Raw genomic sequence first — 17,280 nt, forward strand, 5'->3', positions numbered from 1 at the left:
ACATGGTACAAAAAACAGGTCAGAAAACAAGAGCCAATGGCCGCTGCCAGTCATTTTCAGTTTTTTTTCTTGCTTCCCCACATTTACTAATGCGGTGCGCTACAAAAATCCCTGAAACCCCACTCACCTGTCATTTTGTGCTTTAGGACCGAAGAGTGGCAGCAAATCAGTGCCAGACTTGTTATACCACACCCCAACCTGATCAACAGGAGTGATAAGCAGGTGCACAGTAGGGGACATTAAATATGGGGGATGGAGGGTACATGGGGCAACTACAGAGGGGGAGGGTGATAAAAAGTGTGGGGACTGCCTAGGGGGATATATACAGTGTGGGGGGAACTATTACAGGGCATACCATATTTCTCCAAAAATAAGGCCATGAGGAAAAAAATTAAGACTGACTCTTATTTTTAGAGAAACACAGTCAGTATCTGGGTCTGATCATGTTGTTTTATATTGGCAATGATCATTGCTTCTTTACTGCTAATAATGTTTATGCTTATAAAGCTCCATTATTCAAAACAGGGAAATACACTTTGTAAGTTTTACCTGTAGCTAATTTTATCTGACACCAGTTTATGTGCGTCTGCAAATGTGGCAATACCTTCTCTATAACTCTGTTCAGTTGCTTGAGCGAAGCATTGCTCTGCACAGTCAGGGTGGTGAGGCGGCCGTGCTCTGCAGCTCTTGCTTGGTTCATCTGGTTTTTCAGCTTCTGGAACTGTTTGTGCACCACTTCCTTATCCTCCCGTAGTTGCCGGTTCTGCTCATCACCTTCACGAGCATGAGTTGCAATCTTATTCCTCAAGGTTGTTATGGTTTCCTATATAAAAGAAGGAGTGGTCGGCACTTTAATTGCTCATCTATATCCCAGTTATGAAAGATTCTCTTGTTCCAGCAAAATTGTGTAAATACATTTAATAGTTTTTCATCCCCTAAATGAAAGGTTTATTACTACAAGTTTTATGGGATACTTCACTTATCTCTGTTCGCAGAACTTTCTCAAAGTCTATATATTCAGTTTGCCAAAATGTCCTATGATATCTTTTTATAACTTACCTCCACTTTCAGTAATGGCCACAGTAATACAACCATGCAAAGTTGGCTTCAATTCAAAAGGGCACAAACTAGAGAGTGAAAGAAACTGTCAAAGGATCTGTCAAATTTTTATAATGGTGTAAGATGTATAAGACCTCACTGACACAGAGACCACTAGGTGCCTGAAAAAGGCTAAAAGAAGACTCTAACCTGCAGTTAGGCATTCATAGGTCGGTTTCTTACCTTCATCCTCAGAGCCATGAAATACTGTGTTTTATTAATATGTTAATTGGGTGGTTAAGTCACAGCCTCATTGATCTGCCCCGTCCAGCCATGCCCTCCTCCTGAATACTAAGGTGTTGCTTTGCAGTGATGTCACTCTGTCTGCTCATCACTGCAGAGTGCTGAATGAATATTCATAAGAGGGTTGGACGGAGGGGATATCGGTGCAATGAAGGCTGTAGTTCCGCCCCCCAGTGACCAAACTGACCAATTATTAACAGATTAATAAAACACAGGTTTTCAGGAAACCGGCACTAAGGATTTCCTGCGACTGCAGGGTCATGGTTATGGCCAACTGCGTGAGTGGTGGAGTCACATGATTCTGGTCATGCTTTGTAGTCCTGGCCTAGGCAGGCATATGTTGGTATCTCATTTTCCACAGGAAACGGCAGCTTATTCGCAACCATAAAAAAGTATCTCTCAACTGTGTGGTATTACAGTTTTTATCCATAAGTTTATAGAATAGGCGATCAAACAATTTTCAAATATACAAGTATTTAAAATTATGCTCTTATATTGGCACAGTTGACTCCTGTCTGCACAGCAGAATAGTTTAGTCTCTGAATCAGTCTTTTGTAATGCATTTATGGACTAACTGAATAGGGCTAAACATGGCATCAATCATGTGATCCTTACTGGCATTTCACTGTCCAGATAGGTCAAATCCAGATCTGCAGCAGAAAACAGTAGCAGCAAGTGCATGAGATTTGAGCAAATCTCATCTGCATGCTGCAGAAATTCTTCTAATGGAAATTGACAAGTGGTGCATATATTATAAAGTCTGTGATTTGTCAATTTCTACTGAAAAAGAATAAAAGCATGTCTTCAGACATGTTCTAAGTTACTGGCACCAGGTCTTACTCCTGAGACCCACTGCAATCCAGAGATACTTCCGGGGGAGTGAGTGACATTGCACTTCATTCCCCATCGGCAAAACATCCTACTTATTCTTTTAATTCACTGTAAGGCTATGTTAACAGTAGTTTTTTTTAGTAAAGACTGCAATGGAATCAGTGTCCGTTCTTTACAGCAGGAGCGGCATTGCATTGAAGTCAATGCAGTGCCGCCTGCTGTGTTCACACATCGCTATTTTAAGGCGGTTCTTTAGAACAGGCGTTAAAATGTACATGCCTATTATTTTAGGACGCTGTTCAATGAGCAGCGTCCGGAAATAATAGCTGTTCACACAATGCAAAATGTAGCGGCATCCGCACTTTACATTGGACTGAATGGTTAATTGATTTGCAGGTATACCTGACGGTGCCTGCAAGTCAATGTTAAAAAAAGAACGTTCCTGCAGCCGATAAAGATTAGTGCAGTACATAGCACTAATCCAAAGGGTATAAGTATATGTATGATATTCTATTATACAAACAAATATGTTATGATGAGACATCACTGCAGCCACAGGTTGGATAAGCAGGCCTATGACATCACATTGATACATGTGAAACGTTGTGCAGCAGGGACAAAAGCTCCATGATATTGATAATAGTAAGGGGGCATGAAGAGTAACTGTACCACCAACTTGAAATTAATTAGAAAAAAAAAAACATTTCGCCTAGACAACCCCTTTAATAAACACTTTCCTATCACTGTGTCAGATTTGAAAGGGAATTGAGTTGAAAAGGGTTTGTTAAATAAAGAAACATCTCCACCTTTGTCCATGGGCTGTCTGTAGTAATGTAGCTCAGTTCCATTCACAGAAATGAAGCTGAGCTGCAAATCCAGGGTAAGCCACAAGAGTGGCGCTATTTCTAGAAGAAAGCAGGTAGAGCCCTTTAACTCTGATGCAGTATCATTTTAGGACTCTATGTCCTTAGTAAGTTTTAGAAACCTGTGTAATATACTGTTAATGTGTTCTAAATTATAATAGGTAATAATAAGTTACCTGAATCTTCTGAAGCTTTTTCATCTGATAAGCAATTTCCTCAGCGCTTTTTTCATCTTTTGCTTTTAAGGTTTCAAATGCAATTTTGCGGTCCTCTGTGGCATTTGTGTAGTTCTTCAAGGCTTGCTGGAACTGTTTCCACAGGTCCTCCACCGTTCCCTCCAGAATTACTCGAAGGGAATGTTTCTCCTCTAAACTCTGTCAAACCCAAAAGGAAAAGAAGTTTTAATTATACAATGAACTTTATTGAAGGTTGGCGGGCAAAGGGGTTCACACTTGGGATAAGAATTTATTTTTTTCTTTTTTATGTTTTTAGATTTTGTATACAGAAACAAAACAACAAAACAAGCAAAGAAGTAACAAGAAGTTTGTCTTATCTTCGATGTGTGATGCTAAGAGAGGAATGGTCCCAAACCCAATATTTTGCAAAGTACCATTGTACCATTTGTGCAGGTGGTTGCAATAAAATCCCATGAAACAAGAATTGGAGATGGGAGTGCTTAGTCTACAGAAGCTCAGACAAGACAGTACACCGTGGCCCACATTTACTAAGTTTGTTGTGCCACAATTTTGGTTTTGAATGTACCACAAGCAAAAGTCTATAATGCAACTTTAAAAGGGGTCTAAATATGGATCTTAGATATTAAGTGTAACCTTTATAGTGGCATTACGCCTTCAATAACTGACGGGCGAACAATCAGTTATCGTTTCTGTCTGCCCACCGTCCTCCACATAAACATAGCTGAGAGTTTCTGTGTTCTCTATGAGAAGGTTTAAACTGCAGCCACGGAGCAATGGCTGTGGCTTATCTCTCTGAGAACAAAGGTGTCTGGCAGGATTTTCCATCAAGCCCAACTCCTATCTTCTTAGGTCTTGTGAAGGCTCAGTAAACAAGTGGTGATCATCATTAGAGTTGAGCAAATTTACAGTAAGCTTGCAAAACCCCGAACACTCTGCATATGACTCCCAGTGGCTGGAAAAGATGGCTGCAGCTATAGGGCTGCCTGGAAAACATGGATACATAGGCTGTATCTGAGTTTTCCCAGGGCTGCATCTATCTTCCCCAGTCACCGGGAGTCAAATGCCAAATGTTTGAGGTTTCACAAACCTGAACGTACTGTAAATTACATCGTGTCTAAACACCATGGCTGATGGAGGCCATTAGACTAGACAGTCTACAGATGTTTCAGATCTATCAATCAGAAGGACTGTGATAAATCTGGCATATTTGAAGTCTGTATGTCCCAGCTTGCTCTGTCTCAGAATTAGACAGTATGGGTAAACTGGGAAGATATACTGGACCAGAGTCTGGTGATTTACCATCACTATTTTATATCTATGGGAAATGTAGGCAGGCTGGATTTTGGATCTTTTTTGTCTAAATCTATTGCTTTCCCTTTCTCTCTGTGACCACAGAATTATTAAGGAAGGGTTACACATACCGTCATTGCCGCAGACTGTGGTAACTTGTTTGTGTAAATTATGTCAAATATATTTTACTGTGATTAAAAAAAAAGACAATGATAAAACCGTCACATGTAAACTCACACCTGAAGCCTCTTTATTTGTCAACTTTTTTTTCCTTCAGCTGCTACTTACTACCTGTAAATCATTATAGTCCAGGTAATACCCTGAATCACTGCACTTACCTTGTTTTTTATGTCATCCCTCATACTTTGAAATTCTTGTTTGGCTTCATTTTCACTTTCAAGAGTATTCTGTTCCATCGCTAGCATCACATTCTGTAGATAAGACATTTCCTTCTCGGACTGCTCAATGATCATATTTCTGTGTAAGACAATTGTTTGTAGTCAAGAGGAGAAAAGTAGAGACATTTCAGACTTAGCACTATGAAAAAGTAATAAAGCTTTCTTCCCAGGAAGCCTAATGTGCTACTACTATGATGGATGTAAAAACCTACAAACTGTCGACAGTTGACAAAACCCGGTGATCTGCCTGGTCTTGCACCAAGTACAGTGGTACCTTGGTTCTCAAACTGCTTGGAACTCAAACTCTCAAGAAAAGGTTGCTTTGGTTCTCAAACCGTGCTCGGTTCTCACTTTTCGGGCACCAGGTCTTGAAGTACTCGGTATCTGAACGTTTTTGGGAGTGTGGATGGTGGGTTGTACCTCGTGAGTTTAGCACTGGTGAGGCTTTACATACAGTACAGCACTGTATAAGACTGCTGAAGTGTATATACAGTATGGTAGTAGTACAGTCAGTGCACCACTATCTCCCATCTGTTACAGTGCTTGGGTGGGGAGGCACTATACAGTAAAGGATGAGTGAGGAGTTGGTGACTACTGTGCTATAAGTGCTGGTTGTGTTGAATAGTTTTTGTGTAAAATGTACTGTACAATATAGTGCTGTTCTGTAATGTCCTGTACAGTATAGTGCTGTTCTGTAATGTCCTGTACAGTATAGTGCTGTTCTGTAATGTACTGTACAATATAGTACTGTTCTGTAATGTACTGTACAGTATAGTGCTGTTCTGTAATGTACTGTACAGTATAGTGCTGTTCTGTAATGTACTGTAATGTACTGTACAGTATTTAGTGCTGTTCTGTAATGTACTGTACAATATAGTGCTGTTCTGTAATGTACTGTACAGTATAGTGCTGTTCTGTAATGTACTGTACAATATAGTACTGTTCTGTAATGTACTGTACAGTATAGTGCTGTTCTGTAATGTACTGTACAGTATAGTGCTGTTCTGTAATGTACTGTAATGTACTGTACAGTATTTAGTGCTGTTCTGTAATGTACTGTACAATATAGTGCTGTTCTGTAATGTACTGTACAGTATAGTGCTGTTCTGTAATGTACTGTACAGTATATAGTGCTGTTCTGTAATGTCCTGTACAGTATAGTGCTGTTCTGTAATGTCCTGTATAATATAGTGCTGTTCTGTAATGTACTGTAATGTCCTGTACAGTATAGTGCTGTTCTGTAATGTACTGTAATGTACTGTACAGTATTTAGTGCTGTTCTGTAATGTCCTGTACAGTATAGTGCTGTTCTGTAATGTACTGTACAATATAGTACTGTTCTGTAATGTACTGTACAGTATAGTGCTGTTCTGTAATGTACTGTACAGTATAGTGCTGTTCTGTAATGTACTGTAATGTACTGTACAGTATTTAGTGCTGTTCTGTAATGTACTGTACAATATAGTGCTGTTCTGTAATGTACTGTACAGTATAGTGCTGTTCTGTAATGTACTGTACAATATAGTACTGTTCTGTAATGTACTGTACAGTATAGTGCTGTTCTGTAATGTACTGTACAGTATAGTGCTGTTCTGTAATGTACTGTAATGTACTGTACAGTATTTAGTGCTGTTCTGTAATGTACTGTACAATATAGTGCTGTTCTGTAATGTACTGTACAGTATAGTGCTGTTCTGTAATGTACTGTACAGTATATAGTGCTGTTCTGTAATGTCCTGTACAGTATAGTGCTGTTCTGTAATGTCCTGTATAATATAGTGCTGTTCTGTAATGTACTGTAATGTCCTGTACAGTATAGTGCTGTTCTGTAATGTACTGTAATGTACTGTACAGTATTTAGTGCTGTTCTGTAATGTACTGTACAATATAGTGCTGTTCTGTAATGTACTGTACAGTATAGTGCTGTTCTGTAATGTACTGTACAGTATATAGTGCTGTTCTGTAATGTCCTGTACAGTATAGTGCTGTTCTGTAATGTCCTGTATAATATAGTGCTGTTCTGTAATGTACTGTAATGTCCTGTACAGTATAGTGCTGTTCTGTAATGTACTGTACAATATAGTACTGTTCTGTAATGTCCTGTACAATATAGTGCTGTTCTGTAATGTCCTGTATAATATAGTGCTGTTCTGTAATGTCCTGTATAATATAGTGCTGTTCTGTAATGTACTGTAATGTCCTGTACAGTATAGTGCTGTTCTGCAATGTCCTGTACAGTATAGTGCTGTTCTGTAATGTCCTGTATAATATAGTGCTGTTCTGTAATGTACTGTAATGTCCTGTACAGTATAGTGCTGTTCTGTAATGTCCTGTACAGTATAGTGCTGTTCTGTAATGTACTGTACAGTATATAGTGCTGCTCTGTAATGTCCTGTACAATATAGTGCTGTTCTGTAATGTACTGTACAGTATAGTGCTGTTCTGTAATGTACTGTACAGTATATAGTGCTGTTCTGCAATGTCCTGTACAGTATAGTGCTGTTCTGTAATGTCCTGTATAATATAGTGCTGTTCTGTAATGTACTGTAATGTCCTGTACAGTATAGTGCTGTTCTGTAATGTCCTGTACAGTATAGTGCTGTTCTGTAATGTCCTGTACAATATAGTGCTGTCCTGTGCTGTATAGATTAAACTGGCACTTTTCAATGTAATATATGGGTACTGTAGGTAATTATTGGTTGGTACTGGAACCAATTAAACACGATTACATTATTTTCTATGGAAAGACACTGCTCGGTTCTTAAACTGCTCGGTTCTTAAACCAATTAAGTTCGAAAACCAAGGTACTACTGTATATGATGTGGTCCATAGCACAACAGAGAAAGCAGAGGGACTCTCAAGGTATTAAGTAGGTGGTTATAATGGTATAATGCACTTTATGGCTTCAGATCATGAATCCTGCTATAGTAGAACACCGCGTTTCCACTAGGTGTCAGCACATACCCATACTTTGGTACTGGCTTACCAAGTAAAATTACTACTATCAAAAAAAATATATGAAGGCAATTTTGCACTTAAACAAAAATCAATATATAATGCCTATGAATGTAAATGCTTTAGGAAACCATTATGACTCAGAGATCAAAAATGACTGTAGCAGGAAATGCATAGGCAGTACAATATTTATAGATACCTCCTTCCTGAACTAGGGTAATCAATATTGCGGAGCAGTCTTCAGCACATCTTTATGTATACTCCCTAAAATCCTGGAAGCCATATCATCAGATTTCAGTGTATGAATAGAGGGGTGCTAAACACACTACAATGGTTAGCTATATTGTCACCACAGAATAGGGGATAACTGGTTGATCTATGGGGGTCCAATCATTGGGACCCTTAATGGCCACTTGAACAGAAGTGAAATGTTCCCTGAATTAATGCAGTTACGGTAGAACGCTACTACTCCATTCACTCAGAAGACATATGATCTCTTTTCTTGTAAACAGTGGTAATCCCATTGATCAGATCCCCCAATGATCAGCAAGTAATCCTCTATCCTGTGGATAGGGAATAACTTTAATTCTTGGGAAAGCCCTTTAATTCACAATAGCATTCCTAATGGGCATTTGCTGTCTAACTGCTTACTAACCCAGCACTATGACAGACCTCTTGGTATTGGGAAATCAATGTTATTCCCTAATACAGCTACACTACTAAGTGTCATTTTATTCCTCTGCAGCCTCCCCAAAGTAACAAACAGGGGGCATACAGGATATACAGCGGTACCTTGGATTACGAGCATAATTTGTTCCGGGACCGTGCTTGTAATCCAAATCCACTCTTAAACCAAAGCAAATTTTCCCATAAGAAATCATAGAAATGCAGACAATTGGTTCCATGCCACAAAAATAATCATTTTTTATTCTGAATAACATTCAGGCCACATCTGGAATACTGTGTCCAGTTCTGGAGACCTCACCTAAAAAAGGACATTGATAAAATAGAACGGGTCCAAAGACGGGCTACAAAAATGGTGGAGGGTGTGAGGCATAAACCATATCAGGAAAGACTTAAATATTTGAATCTGTATAGTCTGGAGGAAAGACGGGAAAGGGGGGACATGATTGAAACCTTTAAGTATGTTAAGGGACTAAATAAGGTTCAAGAGGGGAGTGTTTTTAGTAGAAAACTGAGCTGAAGAACAAGAGGACACAGTGAGAGGTTAGTTGGGGGAAAATATTATTTTACTGAAAGAGTAGTAGATACCTGGAACAAACTTCCAGCAGAGGTGGTTGGTAAATCTACAATAACAGAATTTAAACACGCCTGGGATAGACATATATCTATCCTAAGATAATAAGAAAGAAAATACTAAAAGGGCAGACTAGATGGACCCAGTGGTCTTTTTCTGCCGACAATCTTCTATGTTTCTATGTAAAACTAATGAAACAAACAATGAGAAACAGCTGAATGTGTCATATTATAAGTTACAGTACAGTAGAGTACAGCAATCAGCATGTGGTATATAATGTATAGTAAGTACATAAACCTGAAAAACAGCAGAAGTTTGTAGATACAGGATGGAGCTGCAGATCCCCATAATGCAGTAGCGTAGTACAACAGGCTAGAATTACCTCCACAGTCCTGTCCTCTGATGCAAGCCCCAGCCTGAAGTGGAGCTGCTATGATTTGGAAGGTGAGGGAGACTTCCTGGGTTAGAGTACAGTGCTGTAGGCCACGCTATGCAGACCATTCCCCTCCCACCCAGTACAGGTAGCTCTTAAACCAAAGCAATGCTCTTAAACCAAGTCTCAATTTTGAAAAACTGTGAGCTCTTCTTGCAAAACGCTGTCAATCCAAATTACTCTTAAACCAAGGTACTACTGTAGCTGGTTCTGTTACGTCACATGGTGTACCACATAATCCCCCTCAGCTAGGGAGCTTCTCTGAGAAGAATCATGTGACACAGACTAAATGATTCCTTAGAAAGAGTCATGGGTCTTGTCCCCACCGTAGCCAATTGGAGCTCAGAGTATATTTCTGAGCTACTCTGGAACAATAAATACTGTACATTGATTGACTGCTATGGGCCACAAGGCAACCAATTTGATAAATTAGGCTACTACTTTTTTCAGATCTGATAGTTGTTTCTATTCTGACCACTCTTGTACTTATTTAAATCTAGATAAGTTTGTTATTTCCCACCATATTCAGCACATTATATGTACCTCAGAATTGTGCCACTTAAAATACAACTCATCAAAGAAAAAAAAAATCTGAAAATAATACCATGTCCTTCAGGGTACAAACACACACCGTATACGCAGCAGATACGCAACAAATACGCAGCAGATTTGATGGTTTAGATTTGATGCTGTGTTCAGTTATTTAGATCTAATCTGCTGCGTATTGCAGCAGTAAATACGCTGTGTATACGGTGTGTGGGTTTATACCCTCAGGGTATAAACCCACACACCGTATACGCAGCGTATTTACTGCTGCGATACGCAGCAAATACGCAGCAAATATGCAGCAAATACGCAGCAGATTAGATCTAAAGGCCCTATTCCACGGAATGATTATCGTTCGTATTCGGACGATATCGGCCGCTACGGACGATAATCATCCCGTGGAATAGAGTGCAACGATCAGCCGACATCGTTCATGTCGGCTGATCGGTGCAGTCGCTTGTTTTTCAACATGTTGAAAAACAAGCGACTGATATAGCAGCGATCTGCTGCCGTCGTCGCTCCATTGAATAGGAGCGTCGGCAGCAGACGCTGCTATATCATATGGGCTGCCCGGACGATCAGCGATCACCCGGGCAGCCCCCTTGCAGCTCCCCGCCGCCCCTCCCGCACTCACCCGCTCGCTGCTGCCGCGCTGGGTAGCGGCGGCAGCGAGCGGCGAACGATGAGCAAACGAGCGCTGAGAGCGCTCGTTTGCTCCTCTAACGACCCGTGTAATAGGCCCATAAATAACTGAACACAGCATCAAATCTAAACCATCAAATCTGCTGCGTATTTGCTGCGTATTTGTTGCGTATCTGCTGTGTATACGGTGTGTGGGTTTGTACAGTGGTTTTTTCAGGCTTACAAAAATATGTCCAACTTCTTCCAGAAACAGTTTGGGTGTGGTTTTTGTGTCTTAGTTCCCTTGAAGTGAATGGAGCTAAACTGTAATACCACACACCTGTGGACAACCTGAGAACAGGGGTGGTACTAGTATAAGGTGGGGAAAACATGATTATTTCAGGCTTGTTTGTTCACACTTTTATTTAGGGTCTCCATCAAGGTTTCCCATCAAGCATTTTAGTATTTTGATGTTATTCTTGACATCAAACATACCCAACCCATGTCAGTGGATCCATCAAAAAAGAGATCAGTCGCAATTGTCACTGCTTTGTTAAAAATGAGGAAGGACGTGATGACTCTAATGTGAACACAACCACTTTTGCCTTGAAAGAAAAGCTGTCCAGGGCCAGGCAAACATGTAGAAAGACTCTTTTTCATAGGAGAAACTGGAGAAGGCTGAACCATGACTGAAGTGCAACAACAGACTACAAGCCTCCGAGCAGTGGCGTAGCTACCATAGAGGCAGGGTAGGAAGCTGCTATGGGGCCCGTGCAGGAGAGGGGCCCGGGGCAGAAGATAAGACCCATCCTGTCTTTCTGCTGAACCCCTTATGTACCGCAGTGTGTAAGTGACCTAATGTTTACCTACATGCTGCAACACAAAAAAGGGTTAATAAGCAGAAGACAAAGAGATCTCTGCTTCACTGCACTGATAACCCCTGACCTATCAAGTAGGAAAATGTGCAGAGCTCCATGCAGAGGTCTGGGGTTATCAGTGCACCAGCTGTAAAAAAGATATTTCCTTGTCTTTTTAACTTAGGGTCACTTACACACTGCAGAACATAAAGGGTTAAGCAAAAGGTAATTCGCTCTTGTACCCATGTACAGTATTTAACCATAAGGGCTCCAAATGGGCCCTCATAGTTAAAAACAGTGTACTGACAGAGCAAGCAGCCATTGGCTCTCTGCTCTGCCAGTCACTCTTGTGGTTCCAGGCAGGATTCTGCCTCTTGCCACAAATATAGTGCTTTGTGTTGTGCATAGGGGAGGGGGGGCCCTTATAGTTTTTCGCTATAGGGCCCTGTGAATCCTAGCTATGCCCCTGCCACCGGGGATGTAATAGCCATGTGGCAGCCTACCTTCACTAAGCATAGACATATAGGGGGAGATTTATCAAAGGGTGTAACATTTAGACTGGTGCAAACTGCCCACAGCAACCAATCACAGCTCAGCTTTCCTTTCAGCACTGCCTAAAGCTGAGCTGTTATTGGTTGCTGTGATCAGTTTTCACCAGTCAAAATTTTACACCCTTTGATAAAACTCCCCCATAGATTTTATAAGCTGATACAGGGAATACAGTTTTCCAGTATGATTTCTAATTTTCCAAACATATAGCAGTCTATAAACTAACCTTTCAGTATCAAGCTCTTTCTGTATAGTACTCAGCTCCTGCTGATACTCCTCCTGCAGCAGGTCAAGGCGCTCTCTCTGCAGCTCCAATAACTGGTCAATGTTCTGGAGATGGCTGCGCAGGGCGTGTGTGTACTGCCCCTCTGCTTCATCTACGTCTTTTATTAGAGACTGGAAACACAGATAATAACTTATTATACTCCATATATTTTATATATAGACTGATATATTCCCCAGTGCTATACAGCGATTGCACTTACATCGGCCCCTGGTCTAAGTGGAGTCAGTCCATACAACAGGGGTAGGGAACCTTGGCCCTCTAGCTGTTGTAAAACTACAACTCCCATCATGCCCACAAAACCAAAGCTTTAGCTTGTATTCACCTACCACCGACTGCCCAATAGAAGCAGTCCCCACTGTTCCTGTTTCCTCTCCCAAAATGCAGGGAACATCCATTAGGTTAAACTGTTTCTGAGGCAGGTCACTGTTGTGGCTTGTGAATGGCTGAGCGGGTATTTCAGTGTGTTGGAATGGAAAACTTCAAGTGCTGACAGCAAGGACTGGCATCATCAGAATGGCAACACTTAGGGCTGGGTGGCAGGTGAGTACAGGTTTTTTTTTCCACCACCCCTGGCACATTTACATGTAGAATATCCCTTCAACATCTTTAGAGGGAACCTGTCAAATTGAAACTACAGTCCAGTCTGAAGGCATCATGTTACAGAAGAAGAGGTGCTGAACAGTTCAATAATATAGTTTTTCAGGAAAAGTTCCAGGGTAACCAGTAGTTTAGTCATGTTGTCCCACAGTTCAGTGTATAAATAAGCATACAAAAGAGCTGTCAATCAAGTTGTTACAAACCCGAACACATTTAAAGTTGGATGCTGCCATGGGTACAGCCATAGGATGGACTGTATTTTCAATTTGACAGGTTCCCTTTTTGGCAAGTTTGTTCAACACTACACAGCAAAAGTTTAATTTCAGTGGAATACCCTCTTAAAGTGTTACTCTGTCCGGGACCCTTTTTCACAATTGCCAGTGAGGAGGTTGGTAAAAACAATTACATCTGACCTCCCCAGCTCCAGCACTGCCCTTGCATCCCGATCTTTGGCGGCTTCCTGGTCTGAGATGGAATTTGTAACATGACGTGTGCAGGCCATTCAGCAGCTGTAGTGGTGTCCCACATCTACCAGTGAATGGCTGAGCGGGCCTGTCATGTCTCCTGTCTCAGATCAGGAAGCAGACTTACACCAGAAAAGTGGGATGTGGACGGCAGTGTTGGGTCCGGGGAGGTAAGGCGATGTAGTTGTTTTCACCCACCCCTTCCCCAGCAATTGTAAAAAAAAAAAAAGGGGTTCCAGCCGGAGTACCCCTTTAAGTATCTGAATGTTCCTAGTGAGCACTGTTCCTGGTGAGCAATGATGAGGCCATAGCATGCACACCCACACCACAAATCTTTTAAATTGCTGGAGTTGGACACCCACCAATCTGATATTAATGGCCTATCCAAAGGCCCTCTATATTACAATTCAGGAAAACCCCTAAGCATCCTAACATAAACTAAAAGGAAAAAAATATAAGGCATACCATGTGTCCTGCAAACAAATAAATGTAAACCGAGTTTTCCTTTGTAATTATTCATTAAATGGTCATTCTGACAACCTAATAAATTATTTCTAAGCCGTGCCGTTTACAGATCAGCAGCACAAGTATGTCAGTGCTGCCGCTTGGTAACATAATGCTGCCCAGCCTGGAAGCTCTTTCAGTCACGAAGAGAAGAAATGCTGGTTATGAAAATTCATACACACCAGCAGACCTTTCACTGCCACCTGTGATATATAATAATACCCTCAACTTCAAATGTATCACTGCCAAGGGTAAACTAAAACTTAACACCAGCAGACCTTATGGTCACACAATGGTGGATTTTGGATTACTAGGTTAGTATGTATTTTAGTACAGTATGTATAGTTTGTATTACCACCAGGTGCATCAAGGAAGGGACCTTTCCTGCATCTTCTGTGAATTGGTGTCCCCTATGCTCTGCTATATGGGTATATAGAGTTCTAGTATGATGGTGCTACATGTACATACAGTCATGATGATAGTTATATGTGATTCCCACCTTGATGACATTGTCCTTGCAGTCCACAACTCTTTCAAACGTCTGATGTAGAATCTCGATATCCTTGCGCAGCTCTTTGGCTTTCACCTCTCGCAGCACATTACGCCACTGTACGTTCAGCTTATTCATATTAATTTTGCTGCTGTGTTCTTCTTTTGTAAGTTTGTCCTATACAGAGAAAGCCATTGTACAAATACATTAGAGCATTCAGCAGCATTCATATTGATGATCTCCCAATATACAGTAAGTAATTTAGGACTTCCTCTTTAATACCCCTTATTACAGCTAAACAATATGGAGCAAAAAGCAAATGTCAATTGATGACATTGATCAAATGACCAGGCAGTTACCACTATGTCCCATTTCGCAGTCAGACAGACTCTTACATTATAGCCGAAATAGTCTACAGGCAGCATGGAGCTAAGTGATTTTCTCAGCAATAACAGATGGCAGGAATAATGGATTCATGTTGTAGAGCTCAACATCACACATCAGTCATCTGATTATCAACCTTATTGTGGGGAAAATCATCCAGTGGTAACAATGCCTTTAGGGTGCGTTCACACGTGCAAGATCTGCAGCAGATTTGATGGCGCAGATTTGAAGTTGCAGATTCAATGCAAAGCAACTCTGGGCCATCAAATCTGCTGCGGATCTGCCGCAGATTCAAATCAGCACCATCAAATCTGCTGCAGATCCTGTACGTGTGAATGCACCCTAGGGCCATGTTCACACATCGGAAGAGACCGGCTGTTCCATGACCCGCAGATGGCAACAACGGCCATACTTTTACGTAGTGTGAACATAGCCTAAAGGTGTATTCCTATCTGAGCTTGTTTCCAATTTTCAGGCAATGAATGAAACCTCATTTACATATTAAATGGTACATGTCTCTATAAAAAAAACTTCCGACATGTCATAGCTACATGTCAGAAGTCTTGAGACCTGACTGCTAAAATGAATGGGAAGCAGTACTCGGCTGAGCACCCTGCCCATTGGTTTCTGTTCGGCTGCTTGGCTCTGACAGAGGCGTGAGCCATGTCCTGATATAGGCCAACAGAAACGCTATACCTTCAGGAACTGCATCAGCATGTCTTCTTTCTTTTTATTCTGTTCCTCCTCTGCCATCATCTTTTGCTGCATGTAGAGTAAGCGTTCCTCTTCGGTCATACGGCTTAGCCTGCCAGATTTTTTTCCACCTTTCTTCGGCATGGTGGCGTTTAACTAAAAGCTCGTCCTTTATAGAGAAAAAAAATGAAATACAAGCTGAAAAACAAGACAGTTTTACTCCTGTAACCCACTAGAGGCTGTCCATGTATGGTCGCTATCCATTGAGATAAGTGACAGAAAAAACAGAGTGCTATCTCTATCTATGGCAGGTCCATGAGACTATCAAGGTGCAATGTCGAGGAATACCCTCGCCGATCAGCTGTCTGCCAGAGCCGCAGTACTCACATATACAGAGAGCAGAATGAGAAGTGTTCATTGCAAAGTTATCTAGTTATCTAGTTATCTCCTATCAAGTATACAATGTCTGGAACAGAGCGGCACCCTCTGTTGGCTGGATGGAGTCCCAGTGCAAGTCTATGGGGCCATCCTGGTCTTGTAGACACAGAGTGGAGAGGGGTGGGCAGCAGCGTGCTCTTCTACCCATTCGCTCTATTAACTGGTCCCTAGGACGTATCAAAGTGGGAATATAGAACGGAGCAGCACATGACTGCTGGATCATCATCTGACTACACAGATTTTGCTTGTAGTCTGTAACCATGGAGACGCACAGGTACAGTGTACATAAAATGATAGATACAAATTGATATTCGTAATCAAGACCATATGGACTTTTTTTTCCTTTTCATTAGAAATGCATTTCAGCAATAATATATGGTGAGGTTTGATCTCTTAGGAGCCTCACAGCTCTGACCCCCACTGATCGCTCACACGGTGGTCCTGAGTCACCATTTTCCTAACCATCGTCATGAGGAGAGACAAGGGACAGCGGGGACATCATCGGCTCAGCTGTGGCGCCCCCTTGTAATGACAGGTCTTATTCACAATGACAGCCTGCATAGGTGATCCCCAACCAGTGGCTGTGCAGCTGGGGCAGAACTACAAGTTCCAGCATGTATGGGCAGCCGTGCATGCTGGGAGTTGTAGTTCCTTAACAGCTGCAGAGCAACAGGTTAGGAAACCATAGGCTAGCAATATAACACTAGGACCACCCGTCACATAGAGACTCCCAGCTATGGCTCAGCATCTCCATAGACGAGCGGTTTCATGTTATCAGCCTCCCTACATTCGGAATGGTCTGACCCGAATCCCCCCCCCTGACACCGAGCTCCGTCCATTCTCCCCTCATACCTGTCCACAGCGCTTTCTGAGAAGTTTCCTCCGTCTCCTAGCAACAAGGCATTTAACCAGGGAGGGGCGGGGAGTCCACGGAGACGCCGCTACATGTGTCACGTGGTATTCCAGGTTCGCTGCATAGTGTTGATCACGTGGTGTACGCACAGCGGTGACGTAAAGCTGGTGACGCCGGGTGCAGTAGCGCTGACACAGTGAGGCGGCGGGGAGGTTTCTCAGGTGGATTCTTTGGTCTCAGAGCGGCAGATATTTACGCAGATACTTATTTTTAGAAGCGTTTTCTGGGTATATTTAGACAAAGATCAAACGGAAAAGTAACATTAAACGGGCACTTAAAGGGCTGTTATAAATTATTAAATAAGCGAGTAGAGAAAACTTAAAGGGGTCATCCAGACTCCTAAAATGGGTGGGAAAGCAATGCTTGTTGTGA

General features: G+C 41.7%; 1 protein-coding gene and 1 long non-coding RNA gene across 4 annotated transcripts in view; one reads left to right on the forward strand and one right to left on the reverse strand.

Annotated features, from left to right (window-relative positions):
* The window catches only part of CCDC65 (coiled-coil domain containing 65), a 57,734-nt gene that overhangs the window by 1,402 nt on the left and 39,052 nt on the right, over window positions 1-17,280 (reverse strand). Inside the window, exons 1-7 of one of the 3 annotated variants that reach the window (XM_069972143.1) lie at window positions 16,848-17,017; window positions 15,561-15,726; window positions 14,490-14,657; window positions 12,366-12,535; window positions 4,861-4,999; window positions 3,212-3,409; window positions 605-823 (exon numbers count right to left, since the gene is read on the reverse strand). In XM_069972143.1, coding sequence (XP_069828244.1) covers window positions 605-823; window positions 3,212-3,409; window positions 4,861-4,999; window positions 12,366-12,535; window positions 14,490-14,657; window positions 15,561-15,701 — 1,035 coding nt within the window. In that variant the 5' untranslated portion in view covers window positions 15,702-15,726; window positions 16,848-17,017. Of the gene's footprint in view, window positions 1-604; window positions 824-3,211; window positions 3,410-4,860; window positions 5,000-12,365; window positions 12,536-14,489; window positions 14,658-15,560; window positions 15,727-16,457; window positions 16,531-16,847; window positions 17,018-17,280 lie in introns of those variants that run through there. The other 2 variants (XM_069972145.1, XM_069972144.1) reach the window with 2 other exon arrangements.
* Window positions 17,007-17,280, forward strand: part of LOC138793535 (uncharacterized) — a 39,846-nt gene continuing 39,572 nt past the window's right edge. The window contains exon 1 of the long non-coding RNA XR_011363292.1: window positions 17,007-17,069. This is a non-coding gene — a long non-coding RNA (uncharacterized lncRNA). The remainder of the gene's footprint in view (window positions 17,070-17,280) is intronic.

Source organism: Dendropsophus ebraccatus, chromosome 5 (assembly GCF_027789765.1).
Source record: "Dendropsophus ebraccatus isolate aDenEbr1 chromosome 5, aDenEbr1.pat, whole genome shotgun sequence".
In the NCBI taxonomy this organism is placed as follows: domain Eukaryota; kingdom Metazoa; phylum Chordata; class Amphibia; order Anura; family Hylidae; genus Dendropsophus; species Dendropsophus ebraccatus.